Here is a 21612-nt window from a genome sequence, read left to right on the forward strand (position 1 = left end):
GGATCGTGTGTCGGACAGATTCCGTTGACATTGCTGCGGGGGAGGAGGTGGAGGAGCACCGCTGTTACCGAAGCTTCGACCAGTGAAGGAGCCGCAGTTCGGAGGCAGCCCGCTCCCCGGCTCTGAGACCCGGACCCCCGCGGAGTCATGTACCGGCGGCCGCTGCAGTCCGCCGTCAGGAGCCTGGTGCACGGGGCAGCGACCCGGGCCGCCGGCCGCAAGGTAACACGGTCCCGTTAGCTTAGCTTAGTGACCTAGCCTTCAGTCCACGAGCCTCCAGCTACAAGACGTGAGTCCGGAACCAGAAATCCACTTTGACTCTGTGCTCGAGTTCCGGACATGTTCTAAAGAACGTGACGGGAACAGCCTCATGTGTTCGGTAAGGGACTTCCGGTGGGGACACCACCTGCTGTGTGCAGGTGAACTTCACCGTGAACCCGGTTCTGATGGAAACAACCAGACTAAACCAGGCTGAACCAGGCTGACCCAGACTGAACCAGGCTAAACCAACCTGAACCAGACTGAACCAGGCTAAACCAACCTGAACCAGACTGAACCAGGCTAAACCAACCTGAACCAGACTGAACCAGGCTAAACCAACCTGAACCAGACTGAACCAGACTAAACCAACCTGACCCAGACTGAACCAGACTAAACCAACCTGACCCAGACTGAACCAGACTGAACCAGGCTGACCCAGACTGAACCAGACTAAACCAACCTGAACCAGACTGAACCAGACTAAACCAACCTGACCCAGACTGAACCAGACTGAACCAGGCTGAACCAGACTGAACCAGGCTAAACCAACCTGACCCAGGCTGACCCAGACTGACACAGACTGAACCAGACTAAACCAGGCTAAACCAACTTGACCCAGACTGAACCAACCTGAACCAGACTGACCAAACCTTAACCAACCTGACCCAGACTGAACCAGACTAAACCAACCTGACCCAGACTGAACCAACTTGAACCAACCTGAACCAGACTGACCAAACCTTAACCAGACTGAACCAGACTAAACCAACCTGACCCAGACTGAACCAACCTGAACCAGACTGACCAAACCTTAACCAGACTGAACCAGACTAAACCAGGCTGAACCAGACTAAACCAACCTGACCCAGACTGAACCAACTTGAACCAACCTGAACCAGACTGACCAAACCTTAACCAGACTGATCCAACCTGAACCAGACTAAACCAGACTAAACCAGGCTGACCCAGACTAAACCAACCTGAACCAGACTGACCAAACCTTAACCAGACTGAACCAACCTGAACCAGACTAAACCAACCTGACCCAGACTGAACCAACTTGAACCAACCTGAACCAGACTGACCAAACCTTAACCAGACTGAACCAACCTGAACCAGACTAAACCAGGCTGACCCAGACTAAACCAACCTGAACCAGACTGAACCAGACTAAACCAGGCTGACCCAGACTGAACCAGACTAAACCAACCTGAACCAGACTAAACCAACCTGACCTAACCTGAACCAGTATAAACCAACCTGAACCAACCTGAACCAGACTAAACCAGGCTGACCCAGACTAAACCAACCTGACCCAGACTGAACCAACCTGAACCACACTGAACCAGACTGAACCAGACTGAACCAACCTGACCCAGACTGAACCAGACTAAACCAACCTGACCTAACCTGAACCAACTTGAACCAACCTGAACCAGACTAAACCAACCTGACCTAACCTGAACCAACTTGAACCAACCTGAACCAGACTGACCAAACCTTAACCAGACTGAACCAACCTGAACCAGACTGAACCAACCTGAACCAGACTGACCAAACCTTAACCAGACTGAACCAACCTGAACCAGACTGAACCAACCTTAACCAACCTGAACCAACCTTAACCAGACTGAACCGACCTAACCTGAACCAGGCTGAACCAACCTGAATCAGACTAAACCAGACTGAACCAAGCTGAACCAACCTGACCTGACCCAGACTGAACCAACTTGAACCAGACTAAACCAGGCTGAACCAGACTAAACCAACCTGAACCAGACTGACCTAACCTGAACCAACCTTAACCAGACTGAACCAACCTTAACCAACCTTAACCAGACTGAACCAACCTGAATCAGACTAAACCAGACTGAACCAAACTGACCCAAACTGAACCAGACTGAACCAACCTGAACCAGACTGAACCAACCTAAACAGGACTGAACCAACTTGAACCAGACTGAACCAACCTGAACCAGACTGAACCAGACTGAACCAACCTGAACCAACCTGAACCAACCTGAACCAGACTAAACCAACCTGAACCAACCTAAACAGGACTGAACCAGACTGAACCAACGTGAACCAGACTAAACCAACCTGACCAAACCTAAACCAGACTGAACCAACCTGAACCAACGTGACCCAACTTGAACCAGACTGAACCAACCTGAACCAACCTGAACCAGACTGAACCAACCTGAACCAGACTAAACCAACCTGAACCAACCTAAACAGGACTGAACCAGACTGAACCAACGTGAACCAGACTAAACCAACCTGACCAAACCTAAACCAGACTGAACCAACCTGAACCAACGTGACCCAACCTGAACCAGACTGAACCAACCTGAACCAGACTGAACCAGACTGAACCAACCTGAGCCAACCTGAACCAGACTGAACCAACCTGAACCCAGCTTCACCTGAGACACCAACTCACCACATGTGATAATGAACTCAAATGAGTCTGTGGCTGTTTTAAAGTTCAGTTCATCTTCTCTACTGTGACTTCAAGTCAGGTTTATTTCTATAGAACCAGATCATGATATACATCATCTGAAGTCACTGTACGTAGAAGGTCAGGACCTTAACGATTACAGAGGAACCATCTTTAGACCACCTGCCTCTAGCTGCTCAAGTGACCATTAATATGTGTTCATTAGTTTTACTATTAATTATGTCGTTTAAAAGTGTAGAAAGTTGTGTAACATTGTCCGAGACACCAAGTTGATATGGCTGTGGGCGTGGCTTCATGACTCACTCGTCTTCCTGTGGATTTACTCTGTAGACGCATGAATTATGTTTTAATAAACGGTCAGTTTCCAACCTTCGGTCCAGCTGTTCTGCGGGAAGTCAACAGAGGAGAGAATTTTCCTGGGATTGCCAAAGACCTGGTCTGTGACCGTTTAGTTTAGCAGCGTGTGAAAGTGATTATTTTTAATTTGTATCAGGGCAACATTAGAACAGATGAACTCTTGTTTTGTAATTCCACTGTCAGCAGCTTTTCATCTTCAAACCATGTTCCTCTGTTTGTCCTCCTCCAGACTTCAGATCCAAACGCCTGCTTGGCTCGAGCTTTAGTAACTTTCCAGCTGGCCCGAGTCTCCTCTGCCTGTTTACCTCCATGTCGGACTCTGCACATCAGCACACAGGTAACACCACGTGCACGCTCACGCACACAGAAAGGCATTTACACTGGCTTGTATTTACTGATTTTTGCAGTTTGAGGCAATAAACCGTTAATATGATCGATCACTAGATGTGAGGGGCGGTTTGAGGCAGTTTCTCCGGACATTCTGGAATTTTCTTGCCAGCACAAGCAAAATGTCCTGAGCTTCCCAGAGAGCGAGTGGACGTGTGGACGAGGTTTCTAACTCGTGACGGACGTGAAACTGGAAGAACACAAACATCTCAGGATGAAGAAGAGGAGCCGTACACGTAGAAGACGAAGACGTCCACTTGGAAACACGAGGAGGTTCCAGATCTTCTGGTGATGAGGGCCGACGCCGGTGTGGATGAGCTGTAAACAACAACACTGATCTTTCCACAGCAGAGTTTATACGTCATGTCCGGCCTCCTGCTGCTCTACAGGCTCCGCCCCTGATGCTCTACAGGCTCCGCCCCTCGCCTGGATGTTCCCCACATGTTCCTGTTTGAACGAGTCGGACCCGACAACCTGCTGCTGCTGCTTCACAAACACCAACTACACAACATGTCCAGAAACAACCTGCTGCTGCTGCTGCTTCACAAACACCAACTACACAACATGTCCAGAAACAACCTGCTGCTGCTGCTTCACAAACACCAACTACACAACATGTCCAGAAACAACCTGCTGCTGCTGCTTCACAAACACCAACTACACAACATGTCCAGAAACAACCTGCTGCTTCACATGTAAAAGACAACCTCAGGAAAATATGTAGAACATTCGCTCTGTCACTGAGTCAAGACCAACATTGAAAAAGCTTCAGCGATGCGCATCGTTACATCGGGGGGGGTCATTTAGGACGAGTCTGAACATTAATGCATCAGTATTTTATCTTATCGCTGCATATTGCACACGGACACTTCAGCTGGTTTGGTCATTTAACGTTGGTTGAATTTCAGCAGACAACGTGACAGCAGTGCTTTTTACAGCAGAGGTCGTGGTGAAGGGCAACTGAGGTCACTGAGGCTGTAATGAAACTGTCAAGACAACATGCGGCTTAGAAAAGGTCAGTTTATTCATGTGCTCAACAGCTGCACTCAGTCAGGAAAGGCCACGTTCCCCAGGTGTGTGTCGTCACACTGTGAGTGTGTGTCTGTGCCAGAGTTGTTTTCATTCCCGCCTGGTCTGTCTTCCCCATTTTTCCTCACTTTTTTTATTTCACTCTATTCTTCAAAACCACGATGTCCGTCTCCTCTTTCTCTGCGAAGCCGCCTTCAAACGGACCTTGAGTGAATATGGCAAAACCCTGTTGACCAGTAAAGTAAGTCGGTGATGTTGCCTTGTTTCGGGGGGGCGCTACCGAGCCGCCGCCCTCAGCGGAACAATCGTGACACCAAAGCATCTGAGAGTGTGGAAGTGTTTGGTTCTACCTCATAGACGACACAACAACGAACAAAGAGAAGACTGTTTGTCGACTTCGTACTAAGCAGTTGTGTTTTACTCTTCGACGACAACAAACGTGTCAGCTCACCTGCAGCGGACACGGTGCCACACACAGGAGAACGTCGGGGTTCGATCCCGCCTGACTACATCCAAGGAGGGATGCAGTGATGTGGTGTCAAGTCAAATCCGTTCAAACTTGATTTCTGGCAAAAGGGACCAGCCGGTGTCCAGAGGCTACAGAGGCTAACGCAGGAAATACAAAGACGTGATGACAGAGGGCAAAGATGAGACGGCTCAATGTCGACATTTTTGTGTCATAAATTTAGAAAGAAAAACTTAATATTGGCTTTCACCTCCACAAAAAGTAATCCTCTGTCATTTCTGAAAAATGCTAAGACGCACATCTTACCTCATGAACTCTGAGCGCTCAGATTTCTAAGCTCCGAGGTCATGAACATCAGGTTTTCATCTTCATTATGATTCCATGTGAAGGCGGCACTCATCCCCTCATCCTTGTGTTTGTTGCGTCTCCCTCTCTCATTTCTTTGTTCCCCCCCCCATCCCTCACTCACTGTTTTGTGTTTTCCTGCAGCTCTGTAATGTGAAGGAGACGCCTCAACACACGGAGGAAGAAGTTGGGGCCTTCACAAAGCTCATTGAGGCCATCGGCTTCACAGGACCGCTCAAATACAACAAATGGGTGAGTGGAGGGGGGGGCAAAAACACAAAACAACCTCAGGATGATCTCCACATCAACGTGAGGACGGTGGCTCCTGCTCGTTGGGAAGTTGGAGTTATTCAAATCAAATAAAATATACTTTATTGTCCCATAGGGAAATTTGTCTTTGGTCAAAGTGCTACAGCAGCTGCAGAACAGTACATTGTACAACAACATAGGACAGTAGGACATATCACGCAACAGCCAGAATAATAATCCAGAATAAAAGTGAGTTGAATATTGCACCTGGCCTAAAAACACTTAAAATGATAAAACACTAAAAGGATATAATAAGAAACAGAAACTGGCTTTAAAACTTAAAAACCAAAGTGGGAAACGTGCCAGACAAAGTGCAGTGGTTATTTACATTTTATCTTATAATCAAACTAATGTGGTTTTCTCATCTGAGAGCAGTTATTTACAGTCTATATAAGATCCTCCACTACTTGGAGAACTAGTCTTGAACATGCGTCTTTCAAACGTCTGGTTTTACAGATTTACAGTCAAACGAACTTGGCCTCGTTTGAGGTAAATAAAGAAAAAGTGTTGACACGATATCATTTTTATGCAGAAAACTCTTTAATTAAATCATAAAGGAGATGTTAATATTGTTCGGGGACGTCTCTGTGTTTTTTGTACATTCATGTGATGACACTGTTGCAGTGAATGTTTTCCTAGAATGACCTCATTAAAGAATAAACATTTACAGGCAGGGGTTGGTTCTGTGGGAGGTTCTGGCTGAAGACCTGGAGGTGGCGTATGTGCACAGGAATGTGGGCTGTTGTCATCTAGCGAAATGTTGGGCTCCACACCAGGTTGGCAGAGTTTGGCCTGAGCACGTCTCTGACCTCATGTCCAGTGTGTGTGGTTCTTCACACACTTGCTGGGAGTTGAACTTTGTGTCGTGACACCAGAGCTGATGGAGCTGTGTGTGGAATCAAAGACACAAAACATCCTGGAACAATGTTTTTGATCTCTTCCTATTCTCGGGTGTGAAACGCTTTAGCAGTTCGGACGTTCTCAGGAGGGGCTCCATGTGATAACACAAATCTCAGAGTTCCTCCAGAGTTCCTCCAGAGTTCCTCCAGAGTTCCTCCTGCCAGCCTCCCAGTAAAGTGTCTGGATATTGTCCGACTAGGCTCATGTGAGAATACAGCACGATATTATCTGGAGGATTCACCGCGAGCGAGTTGACGATGTTTTACTGGACATATCGCACAGCGTACGTTTCTGATTTAACCGATTTTTCTTTTGTGTCTTTTGTCTTCACAGAAAATCAAGATTGCTGCCTTGCGCATGTACACATGTTGTGTAGAGAGAATCAATTACGACGACTTCTTTGAAAGTAAGTGTGCTCGCAGAGCAGAGCGCTAAATCTCCAACTAGGTGTCGAGCGCCAACAACGCTTATTGAATAGTTCATATTTCTTTCAAACTAAGACTTCAAGACACCTGATTTATTTCCTGTTGTGAGGCTAAGCACCACTTCCTGTCGGCAGAGTACATTTACATCCACTATATGTTAAAACCTTTCAAAATAAGAGCACTATTGACGGCGGGAGAGAAAGTACGTTTTTTTCAGTAATACTACACACACACACACACACACACACACACACACACACACACACACACACACACACTTCAGTATTTGTCCTGGTCCAAACACCATTAAGGCGCATGTATTTGTTCTGGTCCAACTGGAGCTGATGAGCGTCCAGGGACCCTGACACGTTTATTTGACACTTTACTTTCTGGCACACTCGCACACACTCATTTTAATTTGGTTTCACTTTATTAACAATATGTGGAAAATATTTCTGCCATCAAACATTATTTTCAGTTATAATCTGTGACGCCCTGAGAGCAAAGTGACAACTTCTCATTTTCTCACCAGGATCAAAGAAAAGCGTTGAATCATAACCAGAGTTTGAAACAAAACTTCAATCGTCCATTGACTCACATTTCAGCTCGTTTCAGGATTTATTTAAGTCACAAGAATAACTAATAAATAATCTTTAAAAGTTTTCTCTTATACAGTTGCTGTTACATTTTCTGTTGATCAGTTGTGTGCGTGCGTGTGTGTGTAGGAACACAAGTGAACATGTGATGTGTTATAAGACGTGTGGACATTTTGTGTTTGTTCCAGAGTGCGCCCTCCCTGACACACTCAACTCCTGGTTCTTGGTAGCACAGCTGCATGTATGGTGAGTTTTACACACACACACACACACACACACACACACACTATGACTGTTTTTCCATAATGTCGTGTACCTCAGTCTTGTGCTTTTTAATTTTTCACATGGCGCAGCGGACGCAGCACATTAGTGAAAAAAGATCGACAACAAAACCTGAGAAACTTGACGTTGAGAAGTCGATGTTTATACTTTACTGCATCGATAAGGAAACACCGAAGTTACTGGAACTCTTAACTCTCCAATGAATGAGCTACTTATTTCAACGATAACATAACTTAAAGAGAAAGTAAATGCTGACATCACACATATCTCATAGATTACTTCTGAACGTTTGTTCTAATCCGACCTGTCGTCTGTTAGGATGTGTTTGGTGCGGATGCGTCAAGAGGGCAGAGCAGGAAAGTACATGTGCCGTTACATCGTGCACTCCATGTGGGAGGATGTGGAGCAGAGGAGCAAAATCATGGGGGTAAGTTCTTCGTGTGTTTTAACTCATGTTTCCTCTTTAGCACCTTTTCCAGAATAAACCTTGTCAGGACCAGTCGACCTCACGGGGACCAAAGTCCGCTCTTAAAGATTCTGGTTAATCTCACACGTTTCCTCTTTGCTCCGTACACTCGGGAGCACAGTGACTAAAAGCGTTGGTTTAACAAACCGATGTTGACGAACTTCTTACTCTTACAAGCGGTGTATTGACTCTGGCTTTGGCGCTAGAATTTGTACGTACCGGAACTCAGGTCAAGCATCCAATAGGAGAGGGACCTGGGAGCCTGGTGCATTCTGGGTGTAGTAGTATCTCTTCCTTTTGTAGTATTTCTACTTTTGGGGAAACTGAAAGTCTCATTTTCTCCTGTCAAGTTTCACCAATTTAGATTTTTTTTCCCACTGTTTCTACTCCATTGAAGCAGTTTTAATATTTAGTTTGTTTATTTGTTTAGTCAGTTTTATCTGGTTTGTCGCATATGAAACAAGCAGCGTCTTTACTTTTTATGTGCTAGAAAACGACTGAAGTCATTCTGTTAAATAAATATTCATTATTTAAGCCACATTTCCTCTTCGGGCTGATGCAACAGTGCATTAAGTTTTACTCTTGCCTTTGCATGCTGCTGCATAGATGCAGGTTTTGTTTATTTAAAGTTTTACATCAGCATAATTGCGGCAGCAGTTCTCCAGCGGAGAGCGTAGCCAGGTCCCCAGAGAGTCGGCCTGGCTGCGGTCGCCGTGTCCACAGAGTCGTTCCTCTATTCTCTGTCAGTGGAGCAGCTCCAGGAAGTGTCGCTCATTGACATCGCAGCGTTCAGTCTTTGTCCACATGCGACTTTCAGAGAGAGTTTCTCCTACTCGGATTAAACTGGAATCAAATCTAATGAGTTCCTACAGACAAAAACATGCTTTTTTTCTTTCACTTCTTAAAAACCTAAAGAGTAAAACTCCTAAAAATGAAAAGTATTTGTGCAGACACTTTTAGATGCATCCATCTGCAACATTTATCCCGATACCAATGTGTCTCTGTGACGGGCCGATGGCGTTTCCGTCGATGCTTCTGATCCAACTGGCGAACGAGTCTGACGTCAATGTGATGGACGAGAGAGAAGGAGAGGAGGAGTGGATCTCTCTGCTGCAGATAAATAGAGAAGCACTCAAACATTGCACCTGGTGTTAAAAGGTCTAAATGGCTTCATCTGTGTGGATGAAAGTCCTCAAACAGAAAATCTACACGTGTTGCTCGGCAGGCGTTGATGTCAGATGCTGGTGAAAAGGATCTCGTGGATGTTAGTTGTGACGGAGGCAGCAGCGTTCAGCCGGCGTTTCAGTTTGAGGCCTTTAGTCCAGTTTGAGCTTATTTAGCCTCGTGTGACAGAAAGAGGTCAGAGATGAGGAATGGCAGTGCGGTTTGTGAGGTCACGCTCAGTGTGTGTGAACGCATGCATCGGGCAGAGTACAGGGGGGAAGCGTGTGCGTGTGTGTGTTGGGGGGGTGTTGTGTGTTTTCACAGCTGCACATGTGAACTTTTGTCAGCATGCGTTCGTACACTTGCCTTTGACCAGAACACAGAATTCAAATCTGAACTTTCAATCTAACTTCTGTATTAAATGTGATCCAGAGAATCACACGTCTCTGAGGCGGTTGAACACGGACACGTCATACATGAAACACGTTGATGAGACAACAAGGTGACAGAAAGAATCTGCACCATAGACTGTAAAGATGGATGACATGACGGCTCCATATAAAGTGATCGCCCCCTGGTGTCTGGCTGCAGTATAGGCCATAAACCCCGCCTCCTCCTTGTTAGCAGATGGGACATGGACCAAACTAAACAAATCAAAGCAGACGTTAAATTAAGACGGTTTCTGTCATTTCAGGTCGTTTTTATCTCACTGATGTTTGTTCAAGTGTTTCTGATCAGTTTGGTTTGAATCAGTTACATTTTCAATTGGATTTGTATAGAGCCAAACGAAGTGAGTCGTAATATTACTGAAATTCCCACGGAGGAGGTTCTCTGGAGTTTCTCTCCTTCTGGACGTCAACTCTCGAACAATCAGATTCTTTGTGTAGAAACTCTGAAAGCTCTTTGAGCACGACGCAGATGTGACCGACGAGAACGTCCCAGTGGACCAAACGTGTCCTCGTCCACTAAAGAGACAGTTTCCTTCAGGTCTGTTCGGTTCTGTCTTCACATTAAACTGACACACACTGGTTCTGAAGATCTCGTGGAGCCGATGAGTCAAAACATCAAGGATTTTGTTATTTGTGAAACTGAACAAGATGCTGCACTTTCCTCATTTCAACACAGGACACAGACTGAACTTCTGATTTTAAAACTTTAACCTGACATGTTTAAGTTTAGCAGTTAAAGAAACAGATGTTGATGAAGAGAACAAATGAGAAGGAGAGTTTTATTCTGCAGTGTTTGTTTCACAGTTTCCTGAAATATGAGCTGAGCTTTTTATTCTCTTTCTGTGTAGATTGATGCCATCCACAGAAAGGAAGCATTGAAGGCGATGACAGAGACTTTCTATGCTGCGATATTTGGATACGACGAGGTGAGATTACACACACACACACACACACACACACACACACACACACACACACACACACACACACACACACAGTCCAGCTTATTGTAGCAGTTTGTGTCTGAAAGGTTTCTATATGCTTATTATTTAGTCAGTTGAGTTCAAATGAACTTTTGAGGTCTCTAGAGGTAGAGCGGGTGGTCCACTAACCAGGGTGGTTTGATCCCCACAGTGCCCCTGATGTGCAGACAGTGTTTGAGTGATGTGTGATAGAAAAAGTTCAACGTATAGAAGAGCTGTATGAATTTAGTAATAATGATAAATTAAAACAATCAAAGACAGACAGTGATATAAGACAAAATCAAAGGTAAGATATTAAAATAATACAACACTGAAAAGTAATAAAGAACAATCCAGTTATTGATGAACTTTATTCCTTCCTGACTTTGTCTCAGTACGAAGAGACAGACGGAGACGCTGTCCCCTCGTACGACACTCGTCCTTATTTACATGTTTTTCTGCTGCTGTTGTGAGTCGGTATGAAGCGCAGATTTAATCGTGGCTCATAAATGCCAAACGTCAACCAGGAGTCATTCCAGCGCCGCCGATCACATCATTGTTTTACGACCATGACGTCGTCTGACAAAATCAACAAAGTCCAGTTAATGACAACAGCTGTGGCGTGTGATTGGTCGCACTGACGTTCAGAATGAGTGAACAGGGGGATGTAATGGCTCCCAGCCGCAGACCCTCGCTGGGCACATCGATCATCATTTAGCAGAAGTTGGTGGAGTTGGAAAGCGGAGAGAAAAATATGCATTAATAAATGTTAGCGACCGTAATGTGCACATAGTCGGTCGGCAGATAGAAGACGTCATGCGGTAATAAAACCGTTTATATTGCCACATGTAAATGAGCTGCATATCTGCTTTATGGAAAATGTCTTACGAGCCCAAACTGTAGAAGTCGTGTTTGTCTGCAGGAGACCGAAGGTTTTCTGTAGAGATGCAGCCAAAACACCAATGTCCTGACTTCAAGGACTCGTGTTCTACTTATATTCAGGCTGAGCATTTTAATCGTTATAATCAGGGAGTCTTGTTGAGATCGAGAAACATTCTCAAATAGCAACAAACAATTAATCACGTAACAAAACAACATCACATCGTAAGAATGTAAAATCCCCACGAGGAACACGAGACTAGTCTGAGTTTAACTGCTGGAGAGTTGATGGGTTGTAAGATCTCCATAGGACCGATAAAGTCTGTTCTGATTGGCCAACCACTTCCAGGAAATGCTGCGCTGTCACTTAACGTGTGTGTGCGTGTGTGTGTGTGTGTGTTTGTGTTTGTGTGTCTTAGGGAATCCTGTCTGACGACTGCGTGCTGGCTGCTGCTCTGTGGAGGAACCTGTTCAATCGTCAGTGTGAAGACCCCAAACAGCTGGAGCTCATGGTGGAGTACGTACGCAAACAGGTGAATTCACGTCAGAGCTGTTTTATATAAACAATGCTGTAACCTGTCTTCTGTGTAGTGACCAGCAGGGGGCGACTCCTCTGGTGGTTTCTATAGAAGTCTATAGGTGGTGAAGGCAGCGCCCCCCTCAGGAAGCCTCAGTGCAGTACCAGTGTTGTGACCGTGCTGCTGCTGTTTTCAGATGCAGTTCATCGACGCTCTGGACGGCGAGGACCTGCTCCTGACTGGCGAGGTGAAGTGGCGCCCTCTGGTGGAGGAGAACGCACAGAGCATCCTGAAGGTGGTTACACCCACGTACAACGACGCTGGACTGTGAGACGAAGAGAGGGACTTCCTGTTTCCTCCACTGACGTCCTCTTCTCCCGCCTGTTTTCACGTGTTGTTTTCCTTTTCCCGCCATCTCACCCGCCATCTTTGTTTGTCTCCCGTCCCTGTCCTCCGCTCCTCTGCTGTCCTATACGGTGGGATTTTAAATTTACATGAGATCTGTTGCTGTAGCTTTCTCTTCCTCCTTTATTTTTCTCATTTCTCCTTGAATTCACAAAACCTGTTTCTCCTCCTCTTCCTCCTGTTCTTCCTCCTCTCCTGAATGATCTGTCCGATCAGAAGTTAGTTTCAGGAGGAGCAGTAAAAACAGGGTGGAGCTGGAAACATGTCGTCGTCCTGTCGGTTCTGAGAGCGTCTCTGCAAACAGACGCACTGTATTTATATTTTTCTCATTTTTTCCATGAACGCCAGCCGTGCTGTATTTATGAAGTATTTTCTTTACCTCCGTGTTCACACCTTCCTCCCGCAGAGGTGTTGGGCGTCTGTCTCCGCCCCCTCACTGTGCGTTCAGTGACGTTTCCGGGGAGGTCCGGTGACGACAGATGGTCAAACGTGTCCGTGTCTCTGTCCGTCTGACTCGACGCTCTCGGAGCCGAACAGGAAGCTGAGCCTCAAACACTCGTACGTCAGTGTCACAGAAACGAGGTTCTTTTGTTTATTTTGATTTGTTTTTAAAAAGTGGAAAAAATAAAATGTTCTGGATGAAACTGTTGAGCTTTGTTTTTGTTTTTAAATGTTTAAAGTTTGTGATTTATTCAAAGTGTTCGACAGGTCGATGTTGAGTCACAGCGACTTCCTCCTCCTCTGGATGTTGTCATCTGTTGCCCCTACAAAATAAACCTCCAGAAATCTACTGTCACCAACAGAATAAAAGAAGCTGCCGTGACTCAGTGAGTTGAACTGAGCGTCACTGAATCACTGCAAACAGCAGCTGATCGGTGGATTCAGCTGCTTTTGACAGTTTGATGAATAACAAACACAGAACATCAGCTCCAGTCTCAGGCTCTAATTCAGGGTTTCAGTCCCGGGGCTTTAATTTTAAATTTCCAGGACACGAAGTCACACTGAATGAAAACGGGAGTAAATCTCACTGTAAAATACACAAATATGGGAGTAGTCACCACGTGTGGCAGCAGGGGGCGCTGTTTATCTCCAGTGAATGAAATAGAGCTGTGACATGAACCTACTCTGACATTCTGCATGTGGCCTGTAGATGGCGCCACACTCCACTGTTTAAAGCAGGAAACTCAGATCTTTCTGCAGCTTCTGGAAGAAATAATTTAAATCATGACACAGACTTGTCATGTTCTTTAACATGTTTTAAACATGTGTTAAAGCAGCGGATCAAAGACAATTCACTGAGGAGGTTTTATCCACCTGTTTTTATTACGCTGAATAAAAGTTGATCAAAACATTGAGCAACTGAAAAACAAGTTTAAGATAAGATTATCGTAGCATAATCAAAAGATAAACATCAGTAAAGTGATAAGTAAATGTGCAATAATTTTTTTAAAATGTAATAGAAATAATATACAGTTTAAACTGAATTGTACAGAGAATATGTTCAGTGAAACGGATCCAACATTATTTTAACAGGCAGAATTTTTTATTTTTATTTCTTCCAACATGCAGATACATTTTTCATCTGGTTTTTTTATTCAACTTTTCACAAAATGTCCCAAACAAACAGTTATTTTTATTAATTCAAATGTTATCTTTTCCAGTAAATGGTGACGTGTGTCGTAGAAACAGACTTGTTGTCATTTAACAGTCACACAAAGTCTCAGTCACACAAAGATGAACAAAGTGTGAAGTCTTATTCAAACTGTTGTGTTGTTTTATTTCTGATGTGTCTCTGTCACGTATGAGTTCAAACGTGATGTTCTGTGAAAACGATTTTATCCATTTGTCACGAAACCATTTCTTCCGAAGTGTGTGTGTGTGTGTGTGTCTGCCTGCGTGCGTGCGTGCATGTGTGTGTGTGTGTGTCTGCAGGTTCTTCCTGCCTCAGTACAGAATCAGGTTTAATCCCATCAGAATAGCAAATGATCCGGCAAGTGTGTGTGAGAACAGACAACATGCAGGAACAAGCTGAGGTGTTAGATGAGCACACACTCAGTGAGGTCCATCCTCTGTGGACCATGATACAGATTTTCATGAAACCACATCAGCTCAGTTGAAAACTCCGTTTGCAGTAGAAGTGTCTCAGGAGATGAACCAGGTCCTCGCCCGGTTCATCAGGATCCCTGGTGGCCGAGTCGCTCTCTGACGTCTGAGGAGCTGCAGCAGGTCAGAGCAGATTCTCTGTCCGACCTCAGTCTCACACATCAGTGAATGTGTGTCCATGCCCCCCCCACAGGGCTTCACCTGCCACCTCCATCACACCCACAGCTTGTTGACGTGAGACTGAACTCGCTCACTCATCATCCTGCAGCTTCGTCGTCTGTTTCTTTTCAAAGTTAAATGTTATTTATTCGATGTAAAACTGCACCAATAACATGAACTATGCAAATGTCCTGCACCAGTCCAGAGTTTCCTGTTTGAGTGAAATGAGCAGAAACAACCATCTGCTAAACGTCATCGTAGAAGAAGTGAACGTGGTTATTTGAGGTGACAGCTGTTTAATAACTGCTTTAATGTTCACATCACATTCTGCTGCCGGCACATTTTTCTTCAGTATTCGATGCATCTCACATTTTCTCTTCATATCTTGAAGCAGTGACAGGGTTTTCTGTGTCGTCCTCTTGTGTCACTGCAGCTTTTATTCAGAAATGGTTTATTTAAATTTCAACCTTTAGTTTTGTCCCTTTCTTTTGTCCCAGAGGACAAAGTGTCCTGTGACAGTGTCTCACATTGTGACTCTCATCAGAGCCGCTCAGTGTGAGTGACGGAGCTGTGGGTGGAGAGCGACTGTGAAAGTCTGTCTGTGCTCGAGCAGAAGAAACACGTGTTCTGTGGAAACTTCAGTTTGCTGTGAAGTCGCATTTATGTTTTCAGAGTTCAAACTCTTTACGATATTTAAATGATAAGAGCAAAGAGAAAGGATCAAATGTGACGGACACATACAAATCATTTCAATTTATATTTGACAAATGAACATTAGAAGCTTCTATTTCGAGCTGAATTAGAGCAGCGTTGGTATCAGAGATGTTTGTTTGAACAGTGGGAGGAAGTGGAGTCCATCTTTATTTAGCAGACGCATCGTGTTGAAGGGACCTTAAAGATTTAACATTTATCTTAAGAAGCCTCTGGACCTCTTACATGTTATCAGGACAAAATAAAAGAATAACAGCAGGTGCACAAACAAGTGAACATGTAAACGTGTCTGTTCAACACAACACACTGAGAACCAGAGAGACCTGGAGTTCCACATACTTTGTGTTTTCCTCAGAACCTTTGAGCAGCTCAGGGTCAAAGGTTCTTCCACAGTTTATGAAAGTTACAAGTTTAGGAAAGTTACGTCCTCGTGTGACGGATCCTGTTCTGAAGTCGTAAAGCAACATGTGAATTAACACTGTGGCTGTCAATAACAGTTTCCAAGTGTGTGTGTGTGTGTGTGTGTGTCCTCCCCCCTGCTGCAACCCTGCGAGTTAATAACTGTCAATAAGAGTTTTCCCTCATTATAATAATCTCCCTGAATAATGTGGGATAAATAACGTTGATTACTTCCCACTGAAAACCTCTGCTGGTCCAAAACAGGAAGTGAGATCTGTGGCGTCTTGTGATGATCCTCACCATCCACCTGATGTGTCACAGATCCTGTTTTCTCATATAAAACTTCAATCCTCAGACTGGAGCTCCTCCCGGTTTCCACCACAGACATTTTGAAACTGTTTCCTGTTTCAGATGACAAATAAAAAGATCATTGTTTCTTTTTTTAACCGCAGCCGCTCGTGTTCACACTACGTCACCGCACGACTAGATGGTGGTTATGTAACACACTCATTCACTTCGTCTTGTGTGTGTGTGTGTGTGTGTGTTAGGGTGTGCACAACAACACACACAGACGTATGTAACTCGAGTCTGCAGTTAAATAGTGACATTGTGTGTTTGCTCTTGAAAAAGGAAACAGTAGTTTTGGATGAGTGTGTGTTTGTGGGTGTGTGTGTTTGTGGGTGTTGTTGTTGAAGTTGTTGTTGAAGTGCAGGTATGTGGGATCTGTGCACACCCTAACACAGTGACACACACACACACACACACACACACACACACACACACACACACACACACACACACACACACACACACACACAGTAAGCCTGCAGCTGCTTGTTCTGAAATGTGCTGATGCAGCAACTTCAGGTTTGAGTCGAATCCAAAGTGACGTGAGCGTCGAGGGAAGAGAAGAGTTGAGCTGGAAACGTTTGACAAGCTGTTGTTTGGAAGATTCAGATTGGGAATGACGGACGAGTGAGGCCGAGACGAAGGGAGGAGAGAGGAGACCTTTGTGATGACAGCACACGGATCCTGGTTCTGGAGTCTGGAGGCCAGATCGACGGTTGGCATTTCAAGTATTTGCTTGGTTTCCAGAAAGTGGGTGTGTCGCCGGCCGTGGTTTAAAATAATATACCAAACTTCTTACACAACACAGTCAACAAGTCACTGTGGTCATATTAACACAACCAGTTGTGAGTCCTTGTTTTCGAACATACGCCCAGTGCACACAAGACAATCTGAGTTGTTATTGGGATCTGGTTCGAAGCTAAATAAAGAAGAACAACGTGTTTTATCTAATAACAAACTAGAAGAACCTTCCGTGACCACGAACCTGCGCCATGTCCCGTCCCTCCAGGTCAAACCTGTGTTTCGTTCATTGTCTCCACTGACACCATGTTCTCATTCATCCTGCCACATGATGAACCAGATCCTCTAACTTGTGGGTTTTATCCGTTGTTGTATTGTCTATCTGTGCAGAGCTATCATCCATAAAGTGTTTACCATCCACGCACACGTCAGTCCTCATAGTTTCATCTGAAGTTGTGTTCGTACCCACAAGTGGCATCAACACGGTTCTTTCTCTCACGTCAGAACTTGTCTTTCACTCTGTGCCTATGCAGCCCCGCTACCGCCATCGAATATCTGCTGAGAGTGAATAAAACCAGTTTTGAGGCACCAGGAACGAGGGGGCGATCCAGACGCTTGGGCTTCACTTTTCAGCGCTGTCATGTCGTCCATCTTTACAGTCAATGGTTTAAAGTGATGACAGTTAACAGCCACATGAGAAGCTCAGTTTTAATCTAAGATGTGTTTTTCTTGTTTCTGGTTCAGTCGATGGAAGAAGAAAATCCAGGGAACAAAGATTCGTTACAGTTTGATGGATGCATCACATCTTGATCTAAACACGTAACTTTCATCACAGTGGAAACACGAGGCATCGACACGTCACTGGGCCGTTTGATCTGGATCCAAACCAACGAGTCGTCCAACCGGCACAAAGACTTTATGGAGCAAATAAATCATCCTTATCTTCGAAGCAACCAGTCGCTCATCCGGTAGCTCCACATTCTCGTTGTGGCCGATTCCTCTGACTCGTTTCACCCACATGCTGCTGTGCTCTCAGGCTTCTCTTCTGTCGGGTTAAAGGCCTCCTGGTTCCAGCCAAGGGAAATGTTACTGTCATCATTTAGACAAAAGTATTTGTGACAAAAAAAAAAAACCCAGGTCCAAACAGAGACAGATTTCCCTGTTTTCAAGATATTTTGGCTTCAGTTTTGTACAGTGACAGGAAGTGGATACATGTCGTCCATCGATATATATAAAGTCACTGACTTCAGAAATGATGTGATGGTATGTTCCTCATAAAGTGATCAGTTACTGTAAGTTAGTAGAGTTTAGTGGTTTAAAGCACTTTTCACAGACAAGAGTCACAAAGTGTTTTAAAGGGTCGTTTGTTAACCAGGTTGACATCGAGGTGGATGATGCCGTCACACAGAGCAGACTCACACCTGGAGACGCCACAGAACCTCGAGGATCATGTTCATCCACTCAGGCAGGTCCAGATGTTCTGTCAGGACCCAGTGACATGGATCACAGACGACCTCCTGGAGCCAGCAGCCATCAGACTGCACAACACTGCATCCTCTCAAACTCTAAAATCTATATTTAAGAAAGAGATACGGCACATTTTGCACAATAAACATGGCTGAGGAAAGAAACCCTTAAAGGTTCAGTGTGTAGAATGTAGTGACATCTAGTGGTGAAGTGTCATGTTGCAGCTGACGACCAGGGGCCAGCGCGCGGTCATCCTCCTGCAGCTGTACGTTCCGATCACCTTGTCTAGGTTGTCCACGCCACCTTTGTTGCGGTTGTAGTCCAGGACGATGACCGGTTTCCCGTCCTCGTGGTCGCTGATGTCGGCCTCGGGGTGCCGTGTGCTCAGGAGCACCACATTCCTGTTTTTCTTTGGGATGTAGGACACAAGAGTGGCGGTGGGCGTGAATGCGAACTTGGATGAGAACACCTCTCTTCCCTTGACCGCGAGCAGTCCGGTCGGGAGCTCGGGCTTGTTCTTCCGAACAGTGCCGACCACGGTGAGCTTCCTCTCCAGGAGCTGCCGCGCGAGTTCGTAGGAGGTGAAGTAATTGTCGCACGTGACGTTACGACCGTGCAGTCCCTCCGTTACATCGAGCACTACCCGCAACCCCTGGTTCCGTTCTGGGCGTCCGCCGCTCGGCTTTCCGGTGTACACTTGCATCTTCCAAGCGTAGCTGGATTTCGCATCGCAGGCCACCCACGACTTGATCCCGTATTTTGCCGGCTTGCTGGGCATGTACTGACGGAATGGACACCGGCCTAGGGAGAAAAACAGGAGGAGAAGAGATGAGAGGAGAGGAGATGAGATGAGAGGAGAAGAGATGAGAGGAGATGAGATGAGGACGAGGACTAGCAGCCGCTATCTACATAACATAACATAACATAACATAACATAATAATAATATTTAAAAAAAAGACTAACCTCTGAACGGAACCAGTTGCTCGTCCACGGTCACTTCGGGCCCCGGGTTGTAGAGGTGCGGTAGCCGCGACACCCACGCGTCCCAGACCTCTCGCACGGCCGCCAATTTGTCCGTGGCTCGTCTCGTGCGTCTCGTCTCGCGGTCGTCGAAGCGCAGCAGTCTGGAGTACGTGTGGAAGAGTTTTACGGGCATCGTGGCACGAAATATCGCCCGGCCGCTCTCGGCGTCCCACAGGCTGGCGGCGGCCTCGCCCCGGGACCTGTACACGCCCGCTAAGATCAGCAGCCCTACGTAGGCGCGCAGGTCGGTCTCGTCCATCCCTTTCCATTCGTCACCGTATTTTCGACGACCCTCCCGATTCGTCATCTCCAGGATGATGTTCTCTACCGTCGGTGTGATGAACAGGTGGAACGTCGAGGCTAGGTCACCGGTGCGGGACGTCGCGTGGATCGTGGGGCCCCGGAGGACCCCGCTTTGAGCCGCAGCAGAGGAGGAGGAAGAGGAGGAGGAGGAGGAGGAGGAGGAGGAGGAGCAGTGGCCCTCCTCTCGGCCGTACGCCCTCGAGGACCATGTTATTTCCCCGTTTGTTGACGGGAAGGTCTCTCTTTCCACGAGTCCGGTGGTGGTGGTGGTGGTGGTGGTGGTGTCGCCGTGGTCTTGTCCTCCTTCTTCTTCTTCTTCCAAGGATGAAGAATCTGCAGAAGCATCACCCACTGGGTCGTAGTCTTCGTCACCGTCGTCGTCTTCGTCTTCTTCGCTATCGCCGTTGTCTCCGTCTCCGTCTCCGTCCTCTCTGTCTGCTTCTCGGTCTGGCTCTTTCGCGTCCTCTTCGGGTTCAGAGGATGGTTGCTGGGAGAATAGCTGTTGGAGAACCTGTTCTCTGGTGAAACGCTCCTGACGCGACATCGTGCCATGGTCCGTGAGAGAGTGGCACACTGAGACTTATATGTGGGTCTAATGTACCCCCCCTTCATTTCAATTGGAATCAGGTGCGGGTCTAAATGAGCCCACAGAGCACCACAGCGCCCTCTCTGGGTCTAAATGACCCTCCCATGACAATCGAGAATGACAATCCATTGGTCTCAATTACCCCAGGAGAGTTGGATAATGACAATCCTTGGGTCACCCTAACCCTGACCCTGACCGGCCAGGGCTTGTGTATGATCGCACGCACGCACTCACGCACACACACACACACACAGACACACACACACTCTGGGTCAATTCGACCCAGGAACAACACAAGGGATAAATACTAAAGTAGTTAAATATAAAAGCCACATTCTAGAGTAAAGAAAACAACAATTCGTACAAATTATATGAAAAACAGGAGTGAAAACATCTCTAGTATCATCAGGGCCCGAACAGAGGGAGACAGTGAGACAGTGAATTGTAAGGATTATTATTATTTTTCAGGCAAATGAATTGGCTTCTTGAGGGCTTTAACATGCTCCAATCGTTACCAAAGTTTGCAGAAAATTAGAAAGTGGTGAAAATGTGCGTATTCTGGAGTAATTTGAAATGGGCGTGGCAAAATGGCTCAACAGCGCCATCTAAGGAAAAGCCCCTCAGTTAGCTTTCACCGATCTTCACAAAGATCGGGACACACGTGTATCATGACCAGACGCACAAAAAAGTCTGGATGTGCATTGTGAAAAACACAACAGGAAGCCCGCCATTTTTGCTTTAGTGGCCATTTTGACCATTTCAGACATTTTTACTTTGACATACTCCTTTTAGGGCTTTCATCAGATCAACTTCAAAATCGATTAGTGTCATCTCAACAAGATGGAGATATAAACTTTCAATAATCACATTCATTTCGTATGATTTTTTTCTACGATACCTGAAATAATAGCTCGATAACTTCACACATTAGTATTAAAAAGACAGCATCACTCATCAAGTCAATCAATCAAAGTTTATTTGCATTGCTCAAATTCACAAATGTGATTTCTCTCTGTGGGGTTTACAAATCTTTCTTAAAGGGTGCTTACAAAGTGTTTCAACGTGCACTGTGCGTGTGAAGACAAGTGTCTCTAACATCCGTCTTGTATG

General features: G+C 45.8%; 1 protein-coding gene and 1 long non-coding RNA gene across 2 annotated transcripts in view; one reads left to right on the forward strand and one right to left on the reverse strand.

Moving 5' to 3' along the window:
- Window positions 1-13310, forward strand: LOC117762196 (ubiquinol-cytochrome-c reductase complex assembly factor 1). The gene is made up of 9 exons (XM_034586721.1): window positions 1-222; window positions 3309-3416; window positions 5451-5558; window positions 6849-6921; window positions 7725-7782; window positions 8137-8245; window positions 10746-10823; window positions 12158-12271; window positions 12453-13310. The coding sequence occupies exons 1-9, from the start codon at window positions 148-150 to the stop codon at window positions 12585-12587; spliced, it is 858 nt and encodes a 285-aa protein (XP_034442612.1). The 5' UTR covers window positions 1-147; the 3' UTR covers window positions 12588-13310.
- The window catches only part of LOC117762213, a 22195-nt gene continuing 8751 nt past the window's right edge, over window positions 8169-21612 (reverse strand). The window contains exons 2-3 of the long non-coding RNA XR_004613969.1: window positions 16765-16767; window positions 8169-8304 (exon numbers count right to left, since the gene is read on the reverse strand). This is a non-coding gene — a long non-coding RNA (uncharacterized LOC117762213). The remainder of the gene's footprint in view (window positions 8305-16764; window positions 16768-21612) is intronic.

Source organism: Hippoglossus hippoglossus, chromosome 5, assembly GCF_009819705.1.
Source record: "Hippoglossus hippoglossus isolate fHipHip1 chromosome 5, fHipHip1.pri, whole genome shotgun sequence".
In the NCBI taxonomy this organism is placed as follows: domain Eukaryota; kingdom Metazoa; phylum Chordata; class Actinopteri; order Pleuronectiformes; family Pleuronectidae; genus Hippoglossus; species Hippoglossus hippoglossus.